The sequence below is a fragment of the Neovison vison genome, chromosome 1 (genome assembly GCF_020171115.1).
Source record: "Neovison vison isolate M4711 chromosome 1, ASM_NN_V1, whole genome shotgun sequence".
Taxonomy (NCBI): domain Eukaryota; kingdom Metazoa; phylum Chordata; class Mammalia; order Carnivora; family Mustelidae; genus Neogale; species Neogale vison.
The window spans coordinates 178693336-178711154 of NC_058091.1; the positions used below are offsets into that span (position 1 = coordinate 178693336).

The 17819-nt window shown below is 49.0% G+C and overlaps 1 protein-coding gene across 1 annotated transcript; it reads right to left on the bottom strand.

Annotated features, from left to right (window-relative positions):
- Positions 1–1684: 1684 nt before the first annotated feature.
- On the bottom strand, positions 1685–17187 carry PPIC (peptidylprolyl isomerase C). The gene is made up of 5 exons (XM_044263813.1): positions 17001–17187; positions 9788–9901; positions 8975–9068; positions 6297–6481; positions 1685–2345 (listed from the first exon to the last, which is right to left on the bottom strand). Exons 1-5 carry the CDS (start codon positions 17115–17117, stop codon positions 2217–2219), a joined length of 639 nt encoding a protein of 212 aa, XP_044119748.1. The 5' UTR covers positions 17118–17187; the 3' UTR covers positions 1685–2216.
- Positions 17188–17819: the final 632 nt, after the last annotated feature.

Sequence of the window (17819 nt, forward strand, 5' to 3'; positions counted from 1 at the left end):
ATCCTCCTTATAGAAGAAGTAGTAGTGATTCTTTTTTTTTTTTTTTAAGATTTTATTTATTTATCTGACAGACAGAGATCACAAGTAGGCAGAGAGGCAGGCAGAGAGGGAGGAGGAAGCAGGCTCCCCGCTGAGCAGAGAGCCAGATGCGGGGCTCGATCCCAGGACCCTGAGATCATGACCTGAGCTGAAGGCAGAGGCTTAACGCACTGAGCCACCCAGGCACCCCCAAAGCAGTCTTTCTTAAATGAGGACCAACTCATGCCCTTCCCCAACTTAACACTGATAGCTTCCCACTGTACTGTGCATCAAGGAAGAACTCAAATCTGGCACTTAGGCCCAGAACAGTCCAATCTCAGCCTGGGCCCTCTGGCCTCTCAGGCCCCACTCCTTCTCACCTCAGGACCCTTCTGACTTCAACTTCCCTCTCTGCCGGGTAGGCCCACAGTGCTGCCCTCCTGCTCTCTACTCTCTCAGCCCCTCAGGAGGCCTGCCCAGACCCCTCACCCAGCAGTCCCTTCCCAGCCGCCCCGACACACATGGGCATGCCTTCTTCATACCTTCGGCATGCTTTTTGTCCCCTTATTTATTCTGTCTCCACATCTAGAATGTAGGTTCCCTCAGGTCTTTTTCTCACAGTCCCCTGCCAGATTCCAAAATTAAAAACTGGTACCCGGCGTATCTAAGGCCTTCAGTAAATTTGCTAAAAATTTGCTAAAAATTGCTAAGAAAGTTGTAGTAAGGGGTGCCTGGGTGGCTCAGCGGCTCTCTGCTCATCAGGAGCCTGCTTCCTTCTCTTTCTGTCTCTGCCTGCCTCTCTACTTGTGATCTATGTCAAATAAATAAAATATTAAAAAAAAAAAAGAAGGTTGTAGTGATTAACTGAGACTGCCCATTTCATCTCATCTCCTGCTAAAATAGTTTTCTTAGAATACAGCTCAAGAGATGGAATTTTCCTTTTAAGATCTGAGAGAGTGACTGAGAGAAAGAGAGTGCTCATGGGGGGGGGCGTGCAAAGGGAGAAACAGACTCCCTGCTGAGCAGGGAGCCAGATGTGGGGCTCAATGCTAGGGCCCTGGGATCATCATCTGAGCCAAAGGCAGACACTCAACTGACTGAGCCGCCCAGGTGCCCCATGGAGATGGAATTTTTTTTTAAAAGGTAGTTGTCAAAATTTATTTACTTCTTATTTCTTCTTTTTTTATTGACGAGATGGAATTCTGGGGGTCCTCACTCACTCCACAGGTCCTAGAGGAGAAGCAATGGGGCTGTTTTCAAAGATATCACTCCCACTGAACAGAGATCAGGCACTCTGTTCCGGCCAGGTATGTTACAGCAAGACAGTGGGGTTCTACTTTCCCATCTAGTTTAAGTACAGTCCAAATCTTCATGCTCCTTATGTTTTAAAAAAAAAAAAAAAATGCCCTGTGTTGCAACTCGATTCAAGGGAACTTTGTATAAATGTTACAGTGAGTAAAAATTAGCAAATTAATCTGCTCAGGTATTTGGGATATGGTTAGGCATCATTTCTGGCCCTTCCTATCCCAAATTATCCAGTTATGTTAGCATTCTGATTTATAGAACCCTCTCTAATCAGTTCATTGCTAGCATTACAGTACATATGTTTTTGTCATCAACTTTAAGAACTTTAACTTAAAAAAAAAAAAGACTTGCAAAAAGAGAGTTGACCTATATAAAAAGCATTTAATAGGACACAAAAGCACCTTTTATCAGGTAGAAGTCCCTATGACATATCTCAGATTACAGATTACACTCATCAAATCTCCCTTTACCTGCAAAGAATTTGAGTACAAAATAACAAACATCACTGTCCCCACCTTCTTCAGATGAATCTTCAGCATCCTCGATGTAATTCGAGTCCCCAACTTTGGGGATTACAATTAATTCAGCAAGATAATGACTGTGTTCTCCAAACAAAAACAGACAATACAAAGTTTTCTAGTTTAAAAACAGCACCGTCGGAGGAAGGGGCGAGGTCTTTGAAGTGCCAAGTCCCTAAACACAAGTGATTTACCAAAATTCATGCAAACTAATCTCTGAGTGGTTGATGTTTTGAACTTTCCTGTGATGGGGAGTGAAACACAGAGGTAAGAAAACAGAGCAAAACAGTAACTTTGGAAACTCAAAAGACACACATGTGCAAGCGCACACACACACATCCCTGCCACAGTGTTTCTTGTTTTCGGCCCGTTGTATCACCAGTCAGAGACCTCAACCACAAAGGGGGTCTTCACGTCTATCTTGCCGCTGTTGACGATGGAGCAGTCTGTGAGCGGACGGTCGTGCCCATCAGTTGCCTGAAGTTCTATGGAGTGGACCACCGTCTGGTGAGAGAAAAACAGATTCTGGGTTCACATCTCGCCAGCAACTATGACGATCGCAGGTGAAATCAGTGCCCAGTCAGAAAGCCCAGGTAGAAAACCGGGTTTGTGGCTGTTGTTGTTGTTGGTATGGTACAAAAGTCATGCAAGCCAACTATGGAAAACTTAAAATATTCAGGAAATGTATATATAACAGAACAAAATTTACCCACTACCTGGCGACTGAAAGAACATACTTGTGTATTTTCTCACTTCTTTTAATTAGCATTTTATATTCTGGGGCGCCTGGGTGGCTCAGTCGGTTAAGCCTCTGCCTTCAGCTCAGGTCATGATCCCAGGATCCTGGGATCGAGCCCCGCATCGGACACTCTGCTCAGTGGGGAGCCTGCTACCTCTTCTTTCTCTCTGCCTGCCTCTCCGCCTACTTGTGATCTCTGTCAAATAAATAAAATTTTTTAAAAATTAGCATTTTATATTCTAAAAATAATATTTTCATAAACACAGAGCTCTAATCAAATGTATTTCTACCCACTTTCTACCCCAGTGTAACAGTCAACAGTCAACATGGAATATGAGTCAGTTTCAACAATACCCTGTAAATGGTCAGAAGGCAGATTTAGAAGTGGACCTAGTTCTGTGTTTGCCCATTTTATTTTATTTATTTTTTTTTAAGATTTTATTTATTTATTTGACAGAGAGAGATCACAAGTAGGCAAAGAGGCAGGCGGGGGGGGCGGGAAGCAGGCTCCCCGTGGAGCAGACAGTCCAATGCGGGGCTCGATCCCAGGACCCTAGGATCATGACCTGAGTCGAAGGCAGAGGCTTTAACCCACTGAGCCACCCAGGCACCCCTGGGTTTGCCCATTTTAAAGTTGACCCACGCCCAACCAGTGGAGTGAGAGACCCCACCCCCACAGTGATATGAAGACCCGTTCTCTACCCTGGAGGACTACACATCTGAGGAAACCACCTTGAGCTTCACACGGAAAGAGGGAGAACTGGTTCAGGACCAGGGACGGTGGCTTATGACCAGCTTCCCAAATGGGTCTGAGACAAAAATAGCAACAAAGCAACTCGCTGCCTTGGACACAGTGCCACCTAACCCAGTCGCTGGCCAATTTAGGTTAACTTAAGATAAAAGACCAGCATTCTTCTAATAATAATTATATATATTTCTAAACGCTGTGTCTATGCAAACATGTGTACACATGTCTGCCTCAAGCAGTGGCTTCCCATCTGATGACTTGTGGAACATTTTAAAAAACGCTCATTTAGAGTTAAAATAGAAATTTCTATGTATATTTTCCCACAGTTTTAAAAAATGCTTATTTGTGGGGCTACCTGTGGACACTGTGATTCTGTGAGTCTGAGGGGAGCTCAAGAAAGTGTAGCAGAGGGCGCCTGGGTGGCTCAGTGGGTTAAGCTGCTGCCTTCGGCTCAGGTCATGATCTCGGGGTCCTGGGATCAAGTCCCGCATCGGGCTCTCTGCTCAGCAGGGAGCCTGCTTCCTTGTCTCTCTCTCTCTGCCTGCCTCTCCGCCTACTTGTGACCTCTGTCTGTCAAATAAATAAATAAAATCTTTACCAAAAAAAAAGAAAAGTGTAGCGTTCACAAAGCAAGCCAGATGATCTCTGGGTTAGAATTCAGGAGATTCTGAAGATTCCTTGGAATGGTATAAAACACACACATACACACACAGAATTTTTTTTTTCCGCCTGGAGAGAAAACCTATAGTTTTCATTACTATCTCAAAGAAGTCTAGGACTCCTAACACGTAAAGGACTGTTCCTCTAAGACCAGGCAGCGGGTCTCCCAGGATGCACCCCAATGGGTGGAAGGAAGTTGGTACAGTCGGGTAGGGCGTTAAGACAGAGGATCTAGAGAGCGAGAAGAAAAACCATGACCGGAAGACAGCATAACACTTGCACTCTTCATTTCTCTTACACGTTAGTATGATATATTCACATATATGCATATATGCAAATATATGCGTGAATGTCTGAACTTCATTACATTTAAAATATTTTAAACCCTGGTTACGCCCACCGATCAAAAACGCAAACTGATGGAGCACAGGCATATGGACGTTTAGCTCACTTCAAGGGCATCATTCTGTGTGAGACTTGAGGGATGCTGGCATTCATTACTGTGTGAGAATAGATGCCTTGAGGGGTGCCTAGGTGGCTCAGTCTGTTAACCGTCTGCCTTCAGCTCAGGTCATGATCCCAGGGTCTTGGGACTGAGCCCCACGTCAGGCCCCCTGCTCAGTGAGGAGTCTGCTTCTCTGTCTCCCTCTGCCTGCTGCTCCCCTACTTGTGTGCTCTCTCTCTGTCAAATACATAAGTGAAATCTTTAAAATAAATAAAATAAGTAGGTGCCTCAAAGGAAGTTATGGCTCGTGAGAATATAGGTCTGTCCTTTATTGTGATAGGATGGACAGTGATCTATGAAGGGATACGTATCTGCTCTCTTTCTCTCTCATTCCACTTGCCAATGAGAACCCTATCTTTGGCGGCTCAGGCTGAACACTTCCTTGCCTTGTGAGAGAGGTTCTTAATGGGTCAACTCAGTTCCTGGCTCTTCAATGGGTAGAATCAGGATGGGGGTAGAAGCTGTGGAAGAATTGTCACAAGTGAGCTTGGTTCACTTGGATTTGGATGGAACAGACAGAACAGCTCACATGAAAATGATAAAAAATCGGGCGCCTGGGTGGCTCAGTTGGTTAACCGTCTGCCTTCAGCTCAGGTTGTGATCTCAGGGTCCCGGGATCGAGCCCCACATTAGGCTCCTTGCTCAGCAGCAAGCCTGCCTCTCCCTCTCCCTAAGCCTGCCTCTCCCTCTCCCTCTGCTCACGCTCACTCATTCTCTGTTTCTCTCTGCCTCTCTCTCCCTCAAATAAATAAATAAAACCACTTTTCAAAAAAAGAAAGGAAAACAAAAGAAAATGAAACCAAATCAAATATGAAAGAGGACAGGGGGTGGTCAGGAGTGGTCCAGGATTGGGTTGGGCAGACCTTCCATCTTCTAGTTTAGGAACTGGGAGAGATTCTGTGAGCAGATGCTAAGGAGGAAAAATGTTGGGAGTGGAGGAGAATGAGGATTTTTAAGAAGTGTTTCTCTGGATTATGAACTGGACCCTTGAGATACTCTTTGAGACAGGTTATGTCTGCAGGAATTTAAATTCCCTTTAGCAACTGTCATCACTCTACTGACTGTGTCTTTGGAGGGGACTTGTTTCTGCACCAAACCATGTGGTGTTCAAGGGATTTTTAAAAATATTTTATTTTCAACCATGGTAAAAAAGTAACATAAAATGCACCACCTTATCTATTTCGAAGTGTACGGTGCCATAGTCTTAAGTATATTCCCATTATACTGTGCAACTATTATTCCCATTATGTGCAACTCTTCTGCAGAACGCTTTTTCTCTTGCAGCAGTGCAGCTCTGTACCCACGGAACACTCCCCATTTCTTCCTCCCTGCCGGCCCCTGGCAACCCCCATTCTACTTCATTTTACATGTATCTGACTACTTTAGATACCTTTTAAAAGTGGAATCGTATGGTCTTTTGTGACTGGCTTATTTTACTCAACATATTCAAGGTTCATCCATGTTGTACCATGTGACGGGATTTCCTTCCTTTTTAAGGTGGCATAAAACCTAATATATGCACATATGGGACCGGGGTTTTACTTGGTTATGTTAAAGAAGAGTTTCCATTTATATCAAGTAGCGAGATAAAGGAAGCCCTCAATTTTTCCACGTCAAGGCTCCATCTTCTGCCCCGGTACGCCTCACAGTTAAATTACCACATGCAATTCACCTTTAAAGAGGCAAGTCAGCATGGAATGATGGATCTCTAACAAGCACATTTTAAGATGAAAATAAATCACTGAAAGTACTCTCGCTGTAAATATGAAGCTCTGAATGGGGCATAATAACATATCACATTACCATTCCATCAAGGACTTTTCCAAATACCACATGTTTGCCATCCAGCCAGGTGGGCTTGGTCAAGGTGATGAAGAACTGAGAGCCGTTGGTATCAGGTCCAGCATTGGCCATGCTTACCCACCCAATGCCATAATGCTTCAGCTTGAAGTTCTCATCTGGAAATGTCTCACCATAAATGCTTATACCTGGGTGAGACAAATTAAAAAAAAAAAAAAAAAAGAGGAGAATCAGCAGATGTTATATGAAAGCCAATTCTTCAAAGGGAACCATAAGGTTTTAATAGAACTGGGACCTGGGGATGGGGAAAAGATGGTGAAGCATACAGAGAAACAAAGGAAGTGGTAGAATTCACTCCTTGCGGAATCAGGGCATCAGAGACCCAGATAAACACACGAAAACCTTAAAGATGACACCATCCTCTGACCTCAAGGCAAGACCCCAAACAAGCAAGTCAACGATTTTGCTCTGAAATGAGAAGGAAGGGCAGGATGACACTGTTGTGCCAATGGGGAAACCCGGGCTATGTTACTGGCACCATGTCTGACCTGAGCTTCACGTGGTCGCTCCGGCTTCAGCACCCAACCCTGGCACAATCAGCACTTAATATACACCCTCCGCTAATCCTCACGACCCTACAGAACAGGTCTTCTCAATCCCACTTGAAATGAAGAAACAGAGGTTACAGAGCTTGAAAACTGCATAGCAGAACCCGGCGCTCACGTGACATCCTGTCCCTCCAGCGGCGGCTCTTGCCCACCCCCGTGCTGGAGGAACGGCAGCCAGCCTGCATGTAATGAGGCCCAACACCTTCCAGGCTCACCAGGCTACGGAAGGGGTGGCAACAGGAGCACCTAGTGATCTGACCTTGAGCGGAAGAGCTGGAAGCAGCCATGGGGACTGAGCTCCAGCCCAGCAGCAAGGAGGGGAGAAACGGGTTCTGCCCTAAGAGAAGAGTACAGACCATGAGAAGTGTCTGCTCTATCCTCCAACTCCTTGAATGCATGTCATGCCCACCTCCTCCCTTTCTTCAGGGCTCTACCTCCATTGGCTGTGAACCTCAAGATCCTGGCTCGGCTGCATGGACCAGAAGTGGCTATCCAAGGCAGGCAATTTAGAGCTGATTGGTCAGTGGCCTGGAAGGAAAGCTCTGCTCACAGAGAAGTCTAGGCCAAATGTAGGTGATCCAAAAGGTCCTTCCTCCAAACTCAAAAGAATTTCGATGCAAGACCTATGTCCGCACACACACCCACGGCAGGGAAGGCAAAGAGAGAGAGACGAGTCAGGAAAGAGGACACAGTAAAGCTCAGCTGCTGTTCCTGCTGGGCTCCAGGATGGGAGAGTGGGACACCAGTGTCAAGGGCATTGCTACAGGGAGCTGCACACTCTTCCAGGGAGACCCAGCTCTGCACCAGCGAGGGAGGGAGGGCTGCTCTCCTACGCATCCCCCCGGCACCACCACCACCCCACTGACCCAAGGAACCTGCTCCATTCTCCATCCCTGAACCCTTACATTTTTGTAAGGACTAAAAGTAATGCTCCCGAAGACCCTGGCAAATCCAAGAGTTTAACGGTAGCCATTTTCTTATAAAGAAATCATTGTAATCAACCTAAAATTAGCAGTAGTGCATGAAAAGTGGGCCTAAGGGTTTCTCCAAAAAGCCATTTCGTACCCATCAGAACACGTATTTGCTGAATTAAAAATCTTAAACCTGAATAAATTTACATCCTAATGTAGCTAGCTCTATTGTGTGCATTCAGGAAAAGGACTTATGACAGTTCTGAGCCCAGAGAACTTGGGTACGTGCAGTCCCCAGGGAGGAACAATCAGCTCTGGTGTATGTGACAGTCCATAAATTTAATTATTTGTGCTTCACAGCACTCTACCTTGGCTTATAAAAACATATAATATGGGGCGCCTGGGTAGCTCAGTGGGTTAAGCCTCTGCCTCTGGTTCACGTCATGATCTCAGGGTCCCAGGATCAAGCTCCGCATCGGGCTTTCTGCTCAGCAGGGAGCCTGCTTCCCCCTCTCTCTCTGTCTGCCTCTCTGCGTACTTGTGATCTCTCTCTCTGTGTCGAATAAATAAAATCTTAAAAAAAAAAAAAAACATGTAATATGGACAACTCATTGATTACTTATTATTATTGGAAAAGCCGACAACAAAGTAAAAGAATTTGAAAAAAAGGGGGGGGTAAATCCCCCTGCAATTCCACCACCTCAAGCCCTGTCTCTCCCTTCAGGTGTGCTGCCCCCAGCCCTCCTGCACCACATCCGTGTCTGGGGCCGGCTGCTCCCCTCCCCCACACCAGCGTGTGCACGCTTTCTCGTTCGACCTTTCCTTCCCTTGTGGGCCTCTTTCTCCACCACTTCCTACTGGGAGTCTAGCATGTTAGTAACTGCAGAGCCGACTCCTGGATGAATGTATCTCCGCTACGGAAAGCTAACGAGCCAGAGCACTACTGTTTCCCGTGAAGGGGGCCTCACTCGCTTGTACGCGTGACTAGATTTGAGGAGCTGAGGCCCTCCTGCCAAACCCTGTCCTTCTGAAGATTAGTCTGGTGGTCGTGAGTAGTTCATTTCTTATGTCTGGGAATTCAGTTCCGGGGGGTAAATGCACAGACTTGATCTTGGGTTTCAGTGTGGTATAGAGAAAGGAGAAACATAAAAGACTTGATTACCACCGGTGCCGTCCCCACTCGTGAAGTCTCCTCCTTGAATCATGAAATCTTTGATGACGCGATGAAATTTGCTTCCTTTATAGCCGTATCCTTTCTAAAGAGATTACGTCAGTTGAATATACAAGTAGATAGAACCTGTACTGCAAGGTGAACCCCACCGTTTTTAGTACATGTGCTGCCATAGTGAGCACAGTGAACCCCGCTGTTTATCGGGACATGACCCAATGAGAAAATGACACAAACCTTATAGAATTAGGTCCCTGTGATGATGTACGTAGAAACACATCGATGGACCCAAGACAAAGAAATAAATCAACTGTGGAAGTACGGTATGAATGTGAGTAAGTCAAAAGAGTGCCCATCTGTATTCTCACGTGGTAACTGCTTCCCCTCGATTTCTAGGACCCCAAGGACACTGAGCACCAGAAGAGTAAGATTTTGTAGGAAAATAAAGTAAAATATTTTAAGAATGTCTCGGGTTCATTGGACCTGCTCAATCCATGCTCATTTTCCCAGCAGACAACTTTATGCTGGGCTTAAAAGAAAGAAGACCCCGGGGCGCCTGGGTGGCTCAGTGGGTTAAGCCTCTATCTTCGGCTCAGGTCATGATCTCAGGGTCCTGGGATCGAGCTCCGCATGGGGCTCTCTGCTCAGCTGGGAGCCTGCTTCCTCCTCTCTCTCTCTGCCTGCCTCTCTGCCTACTTGCGATATCTCTGTCTCTCTGTCAAATAAATAAATGGGGAAAAAAAAAAAGAAGAAGGAAGACCCCCCCCCCTCCTGGGCGCATTTAAAGGAACCCAGACTGAGACTGACCTCCCCGGTTGCAAGCGCGACAAAATTTTCCACAGTCTTGGGCACAACCTTGCCGAAGAGGCCAATCACGATTCTGCCGACATCTTTGTCTCCAATTCTCACATCGAAGAAGACCTGCGTTGTGAGGGAACGGCGGAGCAGAGGGTTACAACGGGAAGAGAAAGGTACAGTCTGAGAATGCGTCCCCACGTGAAAGCCCTTCACGCCCCCCAGCAGCGGACAAAGAAGCTCTAGATTCATCTCCAATCACTGGTGTGGCTGCATTCCACCTGCAAAAAAAAACCAAAACGTTCATCCCGCCAACATTTCATGAGCACCCCCCTCTGGGCCCAAGCACCCCACGAGACCCTGGGTTTGCAGACTGACTCAGCACTGTCCTGAGTCTGCCGGTGAGGTCTCTGAGAACCCCACAGTCCCAGCAGCCCTGCGGTCCCCTCCCCTTTCCCAGCCTTGCGCTCTTCTGATGGGTGATGTTTTTGATCTTGGCAGGAGAGAACAACACATAAGAAGAGAAATAGTCTAACCATCCAGATTTATTTTTTTGTAACTTCGACCAGTGCCCGATTCCCGGGGAGTGCTCAGCAGACACCTGCCGTCAAGGGAACTGCAAGACGTCAAAACGCACGGCCAGTCCTCCGAAAGGCCTGCCACTCACTTCGGACTCTTGTCAGGCTCCAGGTCCCCAGGCTTGTCCCAAGCCCCAACCGAGCCATGGGCCCTGCACACTCAGACACCCAGCTTCGTCCTCATGCACCCAAAGTCCCACGGGGATGCTGGGTTCTCTTTGTGGCACAACATGTCAGGGCAGATGAAAGAAAGCACGTCCCCAGAAGGGTGCATCAGTCCCGTTGCACGCACGTGAACCCCACAGGTTCCCTTCCCTGAAACAAATTTTGAAAACCTGTTTCATCCAAATGAAATGATACCCGTAGTGCTTCACAAATCACCGTGTTAGGGTGACGCCAACGGGAGGCTTGAAAAGGCTACGGAGTCGAAGGGCATTCTATTAGTGGGTTTAGATTATATGAAGCAATTTACTGTTCGAATGCGTTAAAAATAAGAGAGAGAGAGACCTTCGAGAGATGGCTCTAAAAAAATATAAGAAGGGTTGTCAAAGAAAAAAGATGTCTCACAGTTTAGAAAAATCGTGAAGTAAAGACTGTCAAGCTTTGGTGCAAGACAAGGGCTCCTGCCAATACGTCAGCACGTCTGTCACGGGCTGATGTGATATTTAGTGCTCCGTGTGGCATTTTAGAATTTCCCCGTGGCCACGGCAGCCGCAACTGTATTATTATTTATACAGGAGGACTTTATAGACTGGAACAGAGACCATGCCCTTGAGATGAGCCTGTGCACTTGAGGGCAACAGTTGTACATGGCTCCAGGACAGGCCCCAGCCCTGACACGCCGGGACCGGGGTCACCAGGGCTGGTGTCAAAGAGAAGCACCTTCCCCAAAAGGATTTCCAAGCCCAGGAGTAAACCCTGGCACATGCAAGGACGAGGCAGCCCCCGGAGAAGAATTAGGGACCTCATCTTAAAGGAAGGCCATACAAGACCCTAGAAAGGCCTGCCAGACTTCTAACGTACAGAAGAGAAAATAAAGCCTGTGGGTGTCTGGGCAGCAAGGAGCATAAAACGTGGGAGAGCAAGCCGGAGAAGGGGAAGGAAAAGGGTCTGTCACGCAGCAATACTCTTCAATAAAAATCTGCTGTTCTGACGTGCGGCCTTGCACACTTACTAATAAGATTTTTCTCCAAACTGCAGGGTCCTTCCACTTGGTGACTGGCAGCAAGAAAATACAGCAGGGTTTTCCCTGAGTCCGGGGGAAATGATAACCTCACATCTTCTCTGTCACCAAGTACACAGGAACGCTGGCTCCCGGGCCCAGAGGGATGCTGAGGGCTGAGGGAAGGCATCCTCCATGGAGAAGGTGTGATGGGAAGCAGGCCTGGAGGGAAGGGAGCGGCCTCCAGGGACAAGAATGGGCCTGAGCCCCACAGAGGCAGAGTTCCTTCTAGAGACCAAACACCAGGGCAGGAAATGGGCTCTTTGTGCCTTCTGACTGCAATTCACAGGGAAGGGAGATTCTGACCAGTTCCAGAAGGCGAAGGAAGGCTGCTGGCTAGGAGACCTGGGTTTTTTTTTGCTGGGCAGCAGAGAGAGGGGAAAGAACAGGGCCCCAGAAGACTTGGGGGAAAATTACTCGTGTTGGGGGGAAGGAGAATCTGGGAGCCCTGAGACCAGTTGAAGGAGGAAGTCCTAGGGCCTGTGGTGGGGTGGTGGCTGAGGGGACTCAAGGACAGGGGAGAGAGGCCCTGGGATAACGGAGAAGAAACTGGAAGAGGAGGAGGAGGAGGGAGGGAAGGAAAGGAACAGGAGCTAGTCCGTGGGGTCTCAGGGAGCTCTGCCTAAACTGGGATAGTGAAAGCCAGCCGTGCAGTCCTGTCATTTATCCTGCATAGGGCACTCGCAGCCCAGGCAGGGAGTCCTCTAAGGGGTTGAAATGGTGTTTTTAGATCCCAGGTGCCTGGCACAGCGTCCTCGTTCAAGCAGGTACTCAAAAAACGGTGAGTACTTCAACGCCCCATGAGAGGGGATGTGAGAAGCAAGGCAAACTACCTCAGTATAGGGTGCAGGGGACCCAAGGTGGCAGACAGGCAAACACTCTCCCTCTGCACCGTGTCACCCTGAGATCATCTCTGACTGCTTTTGAGTGCCCTAGGGGACAGGCCCTGTTCTGGACACAGGGTGAGGCTGCAAAGCCCCTGGCCACATGGACGTTATAGTCCCCCAGAAAACACATATGTAAGTAGCTATAATATAATGGACAATCTGGTTTTATAACAAGATAAGTACTGATGAAATGTCATGGGTAGAGGTGATAATCTGTGGAGATCAGGGTGGGCTTCCTGGCAGAGGTGGTAACTGGATTCCACACTGTACTTCAGGAGCAAGCTCAAGTCATTTCTGTTTTCCCCTTGAGGGCTGCCTTTGGAAAGTCCTTTGAAAATGATGGGCCACGGGAGGTAGAGAAAAGAGGGAACAGGAAAGAGGCACTCACAGAGCCTGATCCTAACCCCGGAAGGGTTAATCCTGCTTCCACTTCCAGAGCAACTAGGGTAGATGCCAAGGACAAGAGCCAACCACCCCGCTCCACTGCTAACTGGCCATGGGTCCTTGGGCAACTTAATTCAGCTCTGAGCTTCTGTTCCTCATCTGTTTCAGGGCTGCGTTAATAAGGTCACATAAATAACACTAACAATGGACCTCAGAAATCTTGGCTAAGCACTTTACCTGCTTTATCACATCTAATATGCAAAACAAACACACAAAAAACCCAGTAGGTAGATATTATCTATGTTTCCACGAACAGAGAAGGAAATGGAGCTTCACACATTAAATCACCTGCCCCCAGGGCACCAGGCCATGCTCTAGGAAAGTGCCAGCAAGCTGGGCCAGGCATGAGTGCAGCTGGAAAGACAACACTATTCTCTCTCATCTAGGTGCCTGACCTTGCGCAGAACCTCTAGCGTCTGCTCAGAAGTACAGGTTGGCAGATGCCTATTCCGGGGACTTTGAGACCAGCAAGCCGGAGCGTGGACCAGAGGCTCCAGGGCTGGGCAGGCAGCGGAGGGGGGTGCTGGTGAGTGCCACTGAAGGAGGGGCAGTGCCTCGCCCCTCTCGTATTCCAGATTCCTAGTTAAATGAAGTCAGAGGAAAAACAAAGGACCATTGGGGAAAACACTAGAGTGATGGCCAGTTTATCATCTACTTTTGAGAACTCAGGGAAATTATTTTTTAAATTTAAAAATATATATATTTATTTATTTGACAGAAAGAGAGGAAGCACAAGCAAAGGGAGTGGCAGGGCAGAGGCAGAGGGAGAACCAGGCTTCCTCGCTGAGCAGGGAGCCCAATGTAGGGCTCGATCCCAGGGTCCTGGGATCCTGATCTGAGCTGAAGGCAGACGTTTAACCAACTGAGCCACCCAGGTATTCCTTGGGGAAATAATTTTTAATGTCTCTCTTTTCCCATATATTGAGTTGTTTTAAAAAGTCCACTGAAAAAGTCACCTGACGGGGCCAAATCTGTAGAAGACTCGCCTACACAATTAGCTTTTAGAACTTCATGATAGAGGCACCTGGGTAGCTCAGTTGGTTAAGCTGTCTGCCTTCAGCTCTGGTCACGATCTTGGGGTCCTCAGATTGAGCCCAGCACCTGGCTCCCTGCTCAGCAGAGAGTTTGCTTCTCCCTCTGCCTATACCCCTGTTTGTGATCTCTCTCTCTGTGTCAAATAAATAAATGAAAATCTTAAAAAAACAAAAACAAAAAAACAAACAAAAAAAACCACTTCATGATGAATTTGGTAGGAAGGGAAGGGAGATACATTACTAATTCTGAGAGCAGAGTACAGGAAAATTTGCTGAATGACAGCACCCTAGCTGAGGGGCAGGGATGCTCCAACCTCCCCTCCAGCAGCTTTCTCTTGGCACCCCTCCTAGACATTCCCAGCCTGGGTGACTCACAGATCGTGACTGACTTGATCTAGGCTGGGTCTCTGCACTGGGTAGGTTTAAAAGCTTCCCTGGTGAAGTCTGTTCCCAAACCCCGCAAATGACAGATTCATGGTAAGAAATGATTCATGTTTATCTGAAATTCACACCTCACTGGGAACCTTATATTTTATCTGGCAATTCTACTTCGTTTCCCCTACCCCCCATCTAAACCATCAGCAAGTCCTATTAGTTGCATTTCAAAACATCTATTTCACATCCCTCCCCTTTGCTCCCCATTTCCATGGTTAGCACCCAAATCCACGCCATGGCCATCTGGACTCTGACATGGAGCCTGAATGACCTCCCACTTCACTGTCCGTGGAGCGACCACAGTCTCTGTTTAAAAGCATGTATGAGATGATGTCAATCCCATGCTTAAAACCCCAGGGAGCTAACTGCACTTAGACTAAGACCTCAAATTAGAAGATTAAACTGCCTCAAAACCCGCTCCTAACTGTGGACTCCAAGACCCTACACGATTTTTCTGCTGCTGACCCTTCCTGCCTTGTCTCAAGACACTCCCCTCACCCCTGGGTGGAAGCCTGTCCCCCATCTCTGTCCTCTGAACTCTGATGGCTTTCCTGGCACGGGGCCTTTGCACATACAACTCCCTTTGCATCCCAAATGCTTGCCAGGCTGATTTTTCTCCAGGTATTTTTTAGTATCACCAGGTCTATTAAAGGGTTTACAACAGTCCCCGCCCCCTTACTCGAGGTTTCCATTTTCCCCAAGGTTCAATTATTCCCCTCAGCCCTGGGAGCTGTGGTCAGAAGAGGAGGAGGAGCGGAACAGCTCGGAATGCCTACCGCGGTCAGGTCACCTTACTTCCTCTCATCAGGTAGACACTTGATCATCTCCCGGCATCGCAAGAGGAAAGGTGAATGCCCTTAAGATATTTAGAGAAAGACGGCATCTGCGTAACTTCTTACTGTGTATTGTTATAACTGTCCTATTTTATTATCAGTTATGATTGTTAATCTCTTTCTGTGCCTAATTTATATATTAAACGTTCCCTTTGTTTATATATATATATGTATATATATATATATTTAATATATATGTTATGTATAGGACAAAACAGTGTATGGGTTTCAGTATCCACTAGGGGCTCTTAGAAATTGGCCCCTGCAGATAGGAGGGGACTACTATATTTTCTTCTTCATTTTATGAACGTTACCTTTACGGTTGTATCCCAAAAGAGCCAAACTGTATCTGCAGACTGAAAGACTCCCTCTCCCCCACCCTTTCAGTTCTATGGCCTTGGACAAGCCATTTCTCAAAAATGGATACGCCTCAAATATCAAGGGGCAGGGCTGAGAATCAGTGCTCACAACAGTGGGGCTACGTTTCCCCCTTTCACGCACACAGAGACTGCAGCATGGTATGGCCTTTCTGTTCATTCTTAGGCTACATCAGATGTTTAGGGGATCTCCCTCTCCCCACGGAACCTCATTCTCCTCTACCCCCACCCCAGGTGGGATCTGTGGGAGAGGACTTAAGCAGTCTACTTCTTTTTTTTTTTTTAGATTTATTTATTTATTTATTTGACAGATCACAAGTAGGCAGAGAGGCAGGCAGAGAGAGAGAGAGAGAGAGGAGGAGGAGGAAGCAGGCTCCCTGCTGAGCAGAGAGCCCGACATGGGGCTTGATCCCAGGACTCTGGGATCATGACCTGAGCCGAAGGCAGAGGCTTTAACCCACTGAGCCACCCAGGTGCCCCAAGCAGTCTACTTCTTGTTCAACAGTATCATTCCCACTGGCAAACACCCGACTGACTATTAAAACAACTTGCAGCTGCCCCTCCTCCCAGATTCCAAGACGCTGCTGCTGCCGGTGGTTTTTTTCTAGAAGTAGTGATCAAGGGCACCAAATCATTCCCTTCCCTCCCTCCCTCCCTCCCTTGCTCTGTCTCTCCCCATACCCTCCATTATCTTCTAGCCTGGGTAAATATGCTGAAAAAAGCACGGTGGTGCTTGAAGAGACAGTCCAAGGCAGATCCCCGCCCCCATCAATCCCCCCCCCCCGCCCAATCCCCTCTAGAGATTAAAAGGCTGTGGGTGCTAGCAGATTCCCAAACTCAGGATGCAAAGTCTGAAACAGTCAAAGGCTAAAGGCGCACCCCCACCCCAGGCTGGGGGGGGACAAACTCTCACAAAAGCAAGGCTCCTAATTTGTCCGGACGCCCCCCACCCCAGCGGGCTCCTCCAGGCTGGGTGACAGCGGTGGCCGTCTCCCACTGCACCCCCGCGGCTCAGAGCTCGTCTCTTCGCCACCCCCGACCCCCACCCCACCCCCCGCGCCTGCATTCTTCCTGCTTCTATTCCACAGTCCTCGCCACGCAAAAGGAAGTACTCGGGCCGCCTCCTTCCTGGAGAGAGAGCCCAGTGGTTCCGGAAGCTTCCCGCAGCTCCCAGGGCAGGTCACGTCGGACCGCCGCCCCGGAGACGAAGTTCAAACTGCTGGGCCTAGCGCCCCCGAGTCGCCCCGGACAGCGCGGTCCCCGAGCCCTCGCACTGAGCCCCGCGGCCGCCTCGCGTCCCCGGCGCCCGGGAAGTCCCCTCCTCGCCGCCGCGGACTCCGAGGACCCAGTCCCCAAAGCTTCCCCCCGTCCCCCTGGCCCGCGCGAGGGCAGTTTGCTGCCCGCCAATCAGTTACCTTGGCCGTCACGGTGGGGCCTCGCCTGCTGACGCCCGAGGCCCCCGCAGAAGTCACGAGCGCGCCGAGCCCCACGCAAAGCGCGAGAGGTAGCAGCAGCTGGGGACCCGGGCCCATGGCGAGCGCCGGCAGCGGCTGCAGCGGCTCCCGCGCCACCGCAGCCTCCGGGACGGGTGGCTGGACTTCCCCGGCCGCTGCGCCTGCGCGCTCCCGGTTTGGGGAGGTGGGGGGGCTAGGATGAGGCGGTCGGGGCAGGGCCGGAACCTGGGGCGCGCTCCTCCCAAGTTCAGCCCCGGGAGCCGCTAGGGACTGGGCGCGACGCGCTGCTGACGGACTCTCCAGCGGCGGGGGCGCAGGACGCCGGGGGCCGCAGCGAGCCAGCTCTGCTCCCGCGCGGTGCCCCAGAGAGGCACGGACCCTAGGCGCGGTGGAGCTGCAGGGTGCGCGCGGGGCATCTCCCTCAATGTACCGCGTAGGCGCGTGTTAAACCTGGCGGAAAGTTCAGGACTCTCCGCGCTCCAAGTCCTCCTGGCAACTTGTGCGCTGCTCAGTCAGAGGCTCTGCAGACCGGTTGGTGTCCGAAACCACTGCTGCCCTTGGAGGAGCCCTCGCCGCACCTGTCAGGTTCTTGGGAGACCTTAGCTCATCAAAGACTTCAGCCTAAAGTTTTCGATGCCTATCAGTGCTTTGGGACCCCTGGATGGGCTGACTCGATTACATGCAATGAATGTCCCATGAGATGATTCAAGTTGGAGATACAATTTTTTACAAACTTATGAACTGGGTTTAGGAAGACTAATGATATGGGGAAAGCTCGTA

Coding starts and splice junctions, on each gene's coding strand:
- PPIC (XM_044263813.1), bottom strand. CDS start 17,117: ATGGGCCCGGGTCCCCAGCTGCTGCTACCTCTCGCGCTTTGCGTGGGG. Junction 9,902..17,000: donor GCCCCACCGTGACGGCCAAG/GTAACTGATTGG, acceptor CTCACAACGCAG/GTCTTCTTCGATGTGAGAAT. Junction 2,346..6,296: donor GAAAAGTCCTTGATGGAATG/GTAATGTGATAT, acceptor TTCTCTCACCAG/ACGGTGGTCCACTCCATAGA.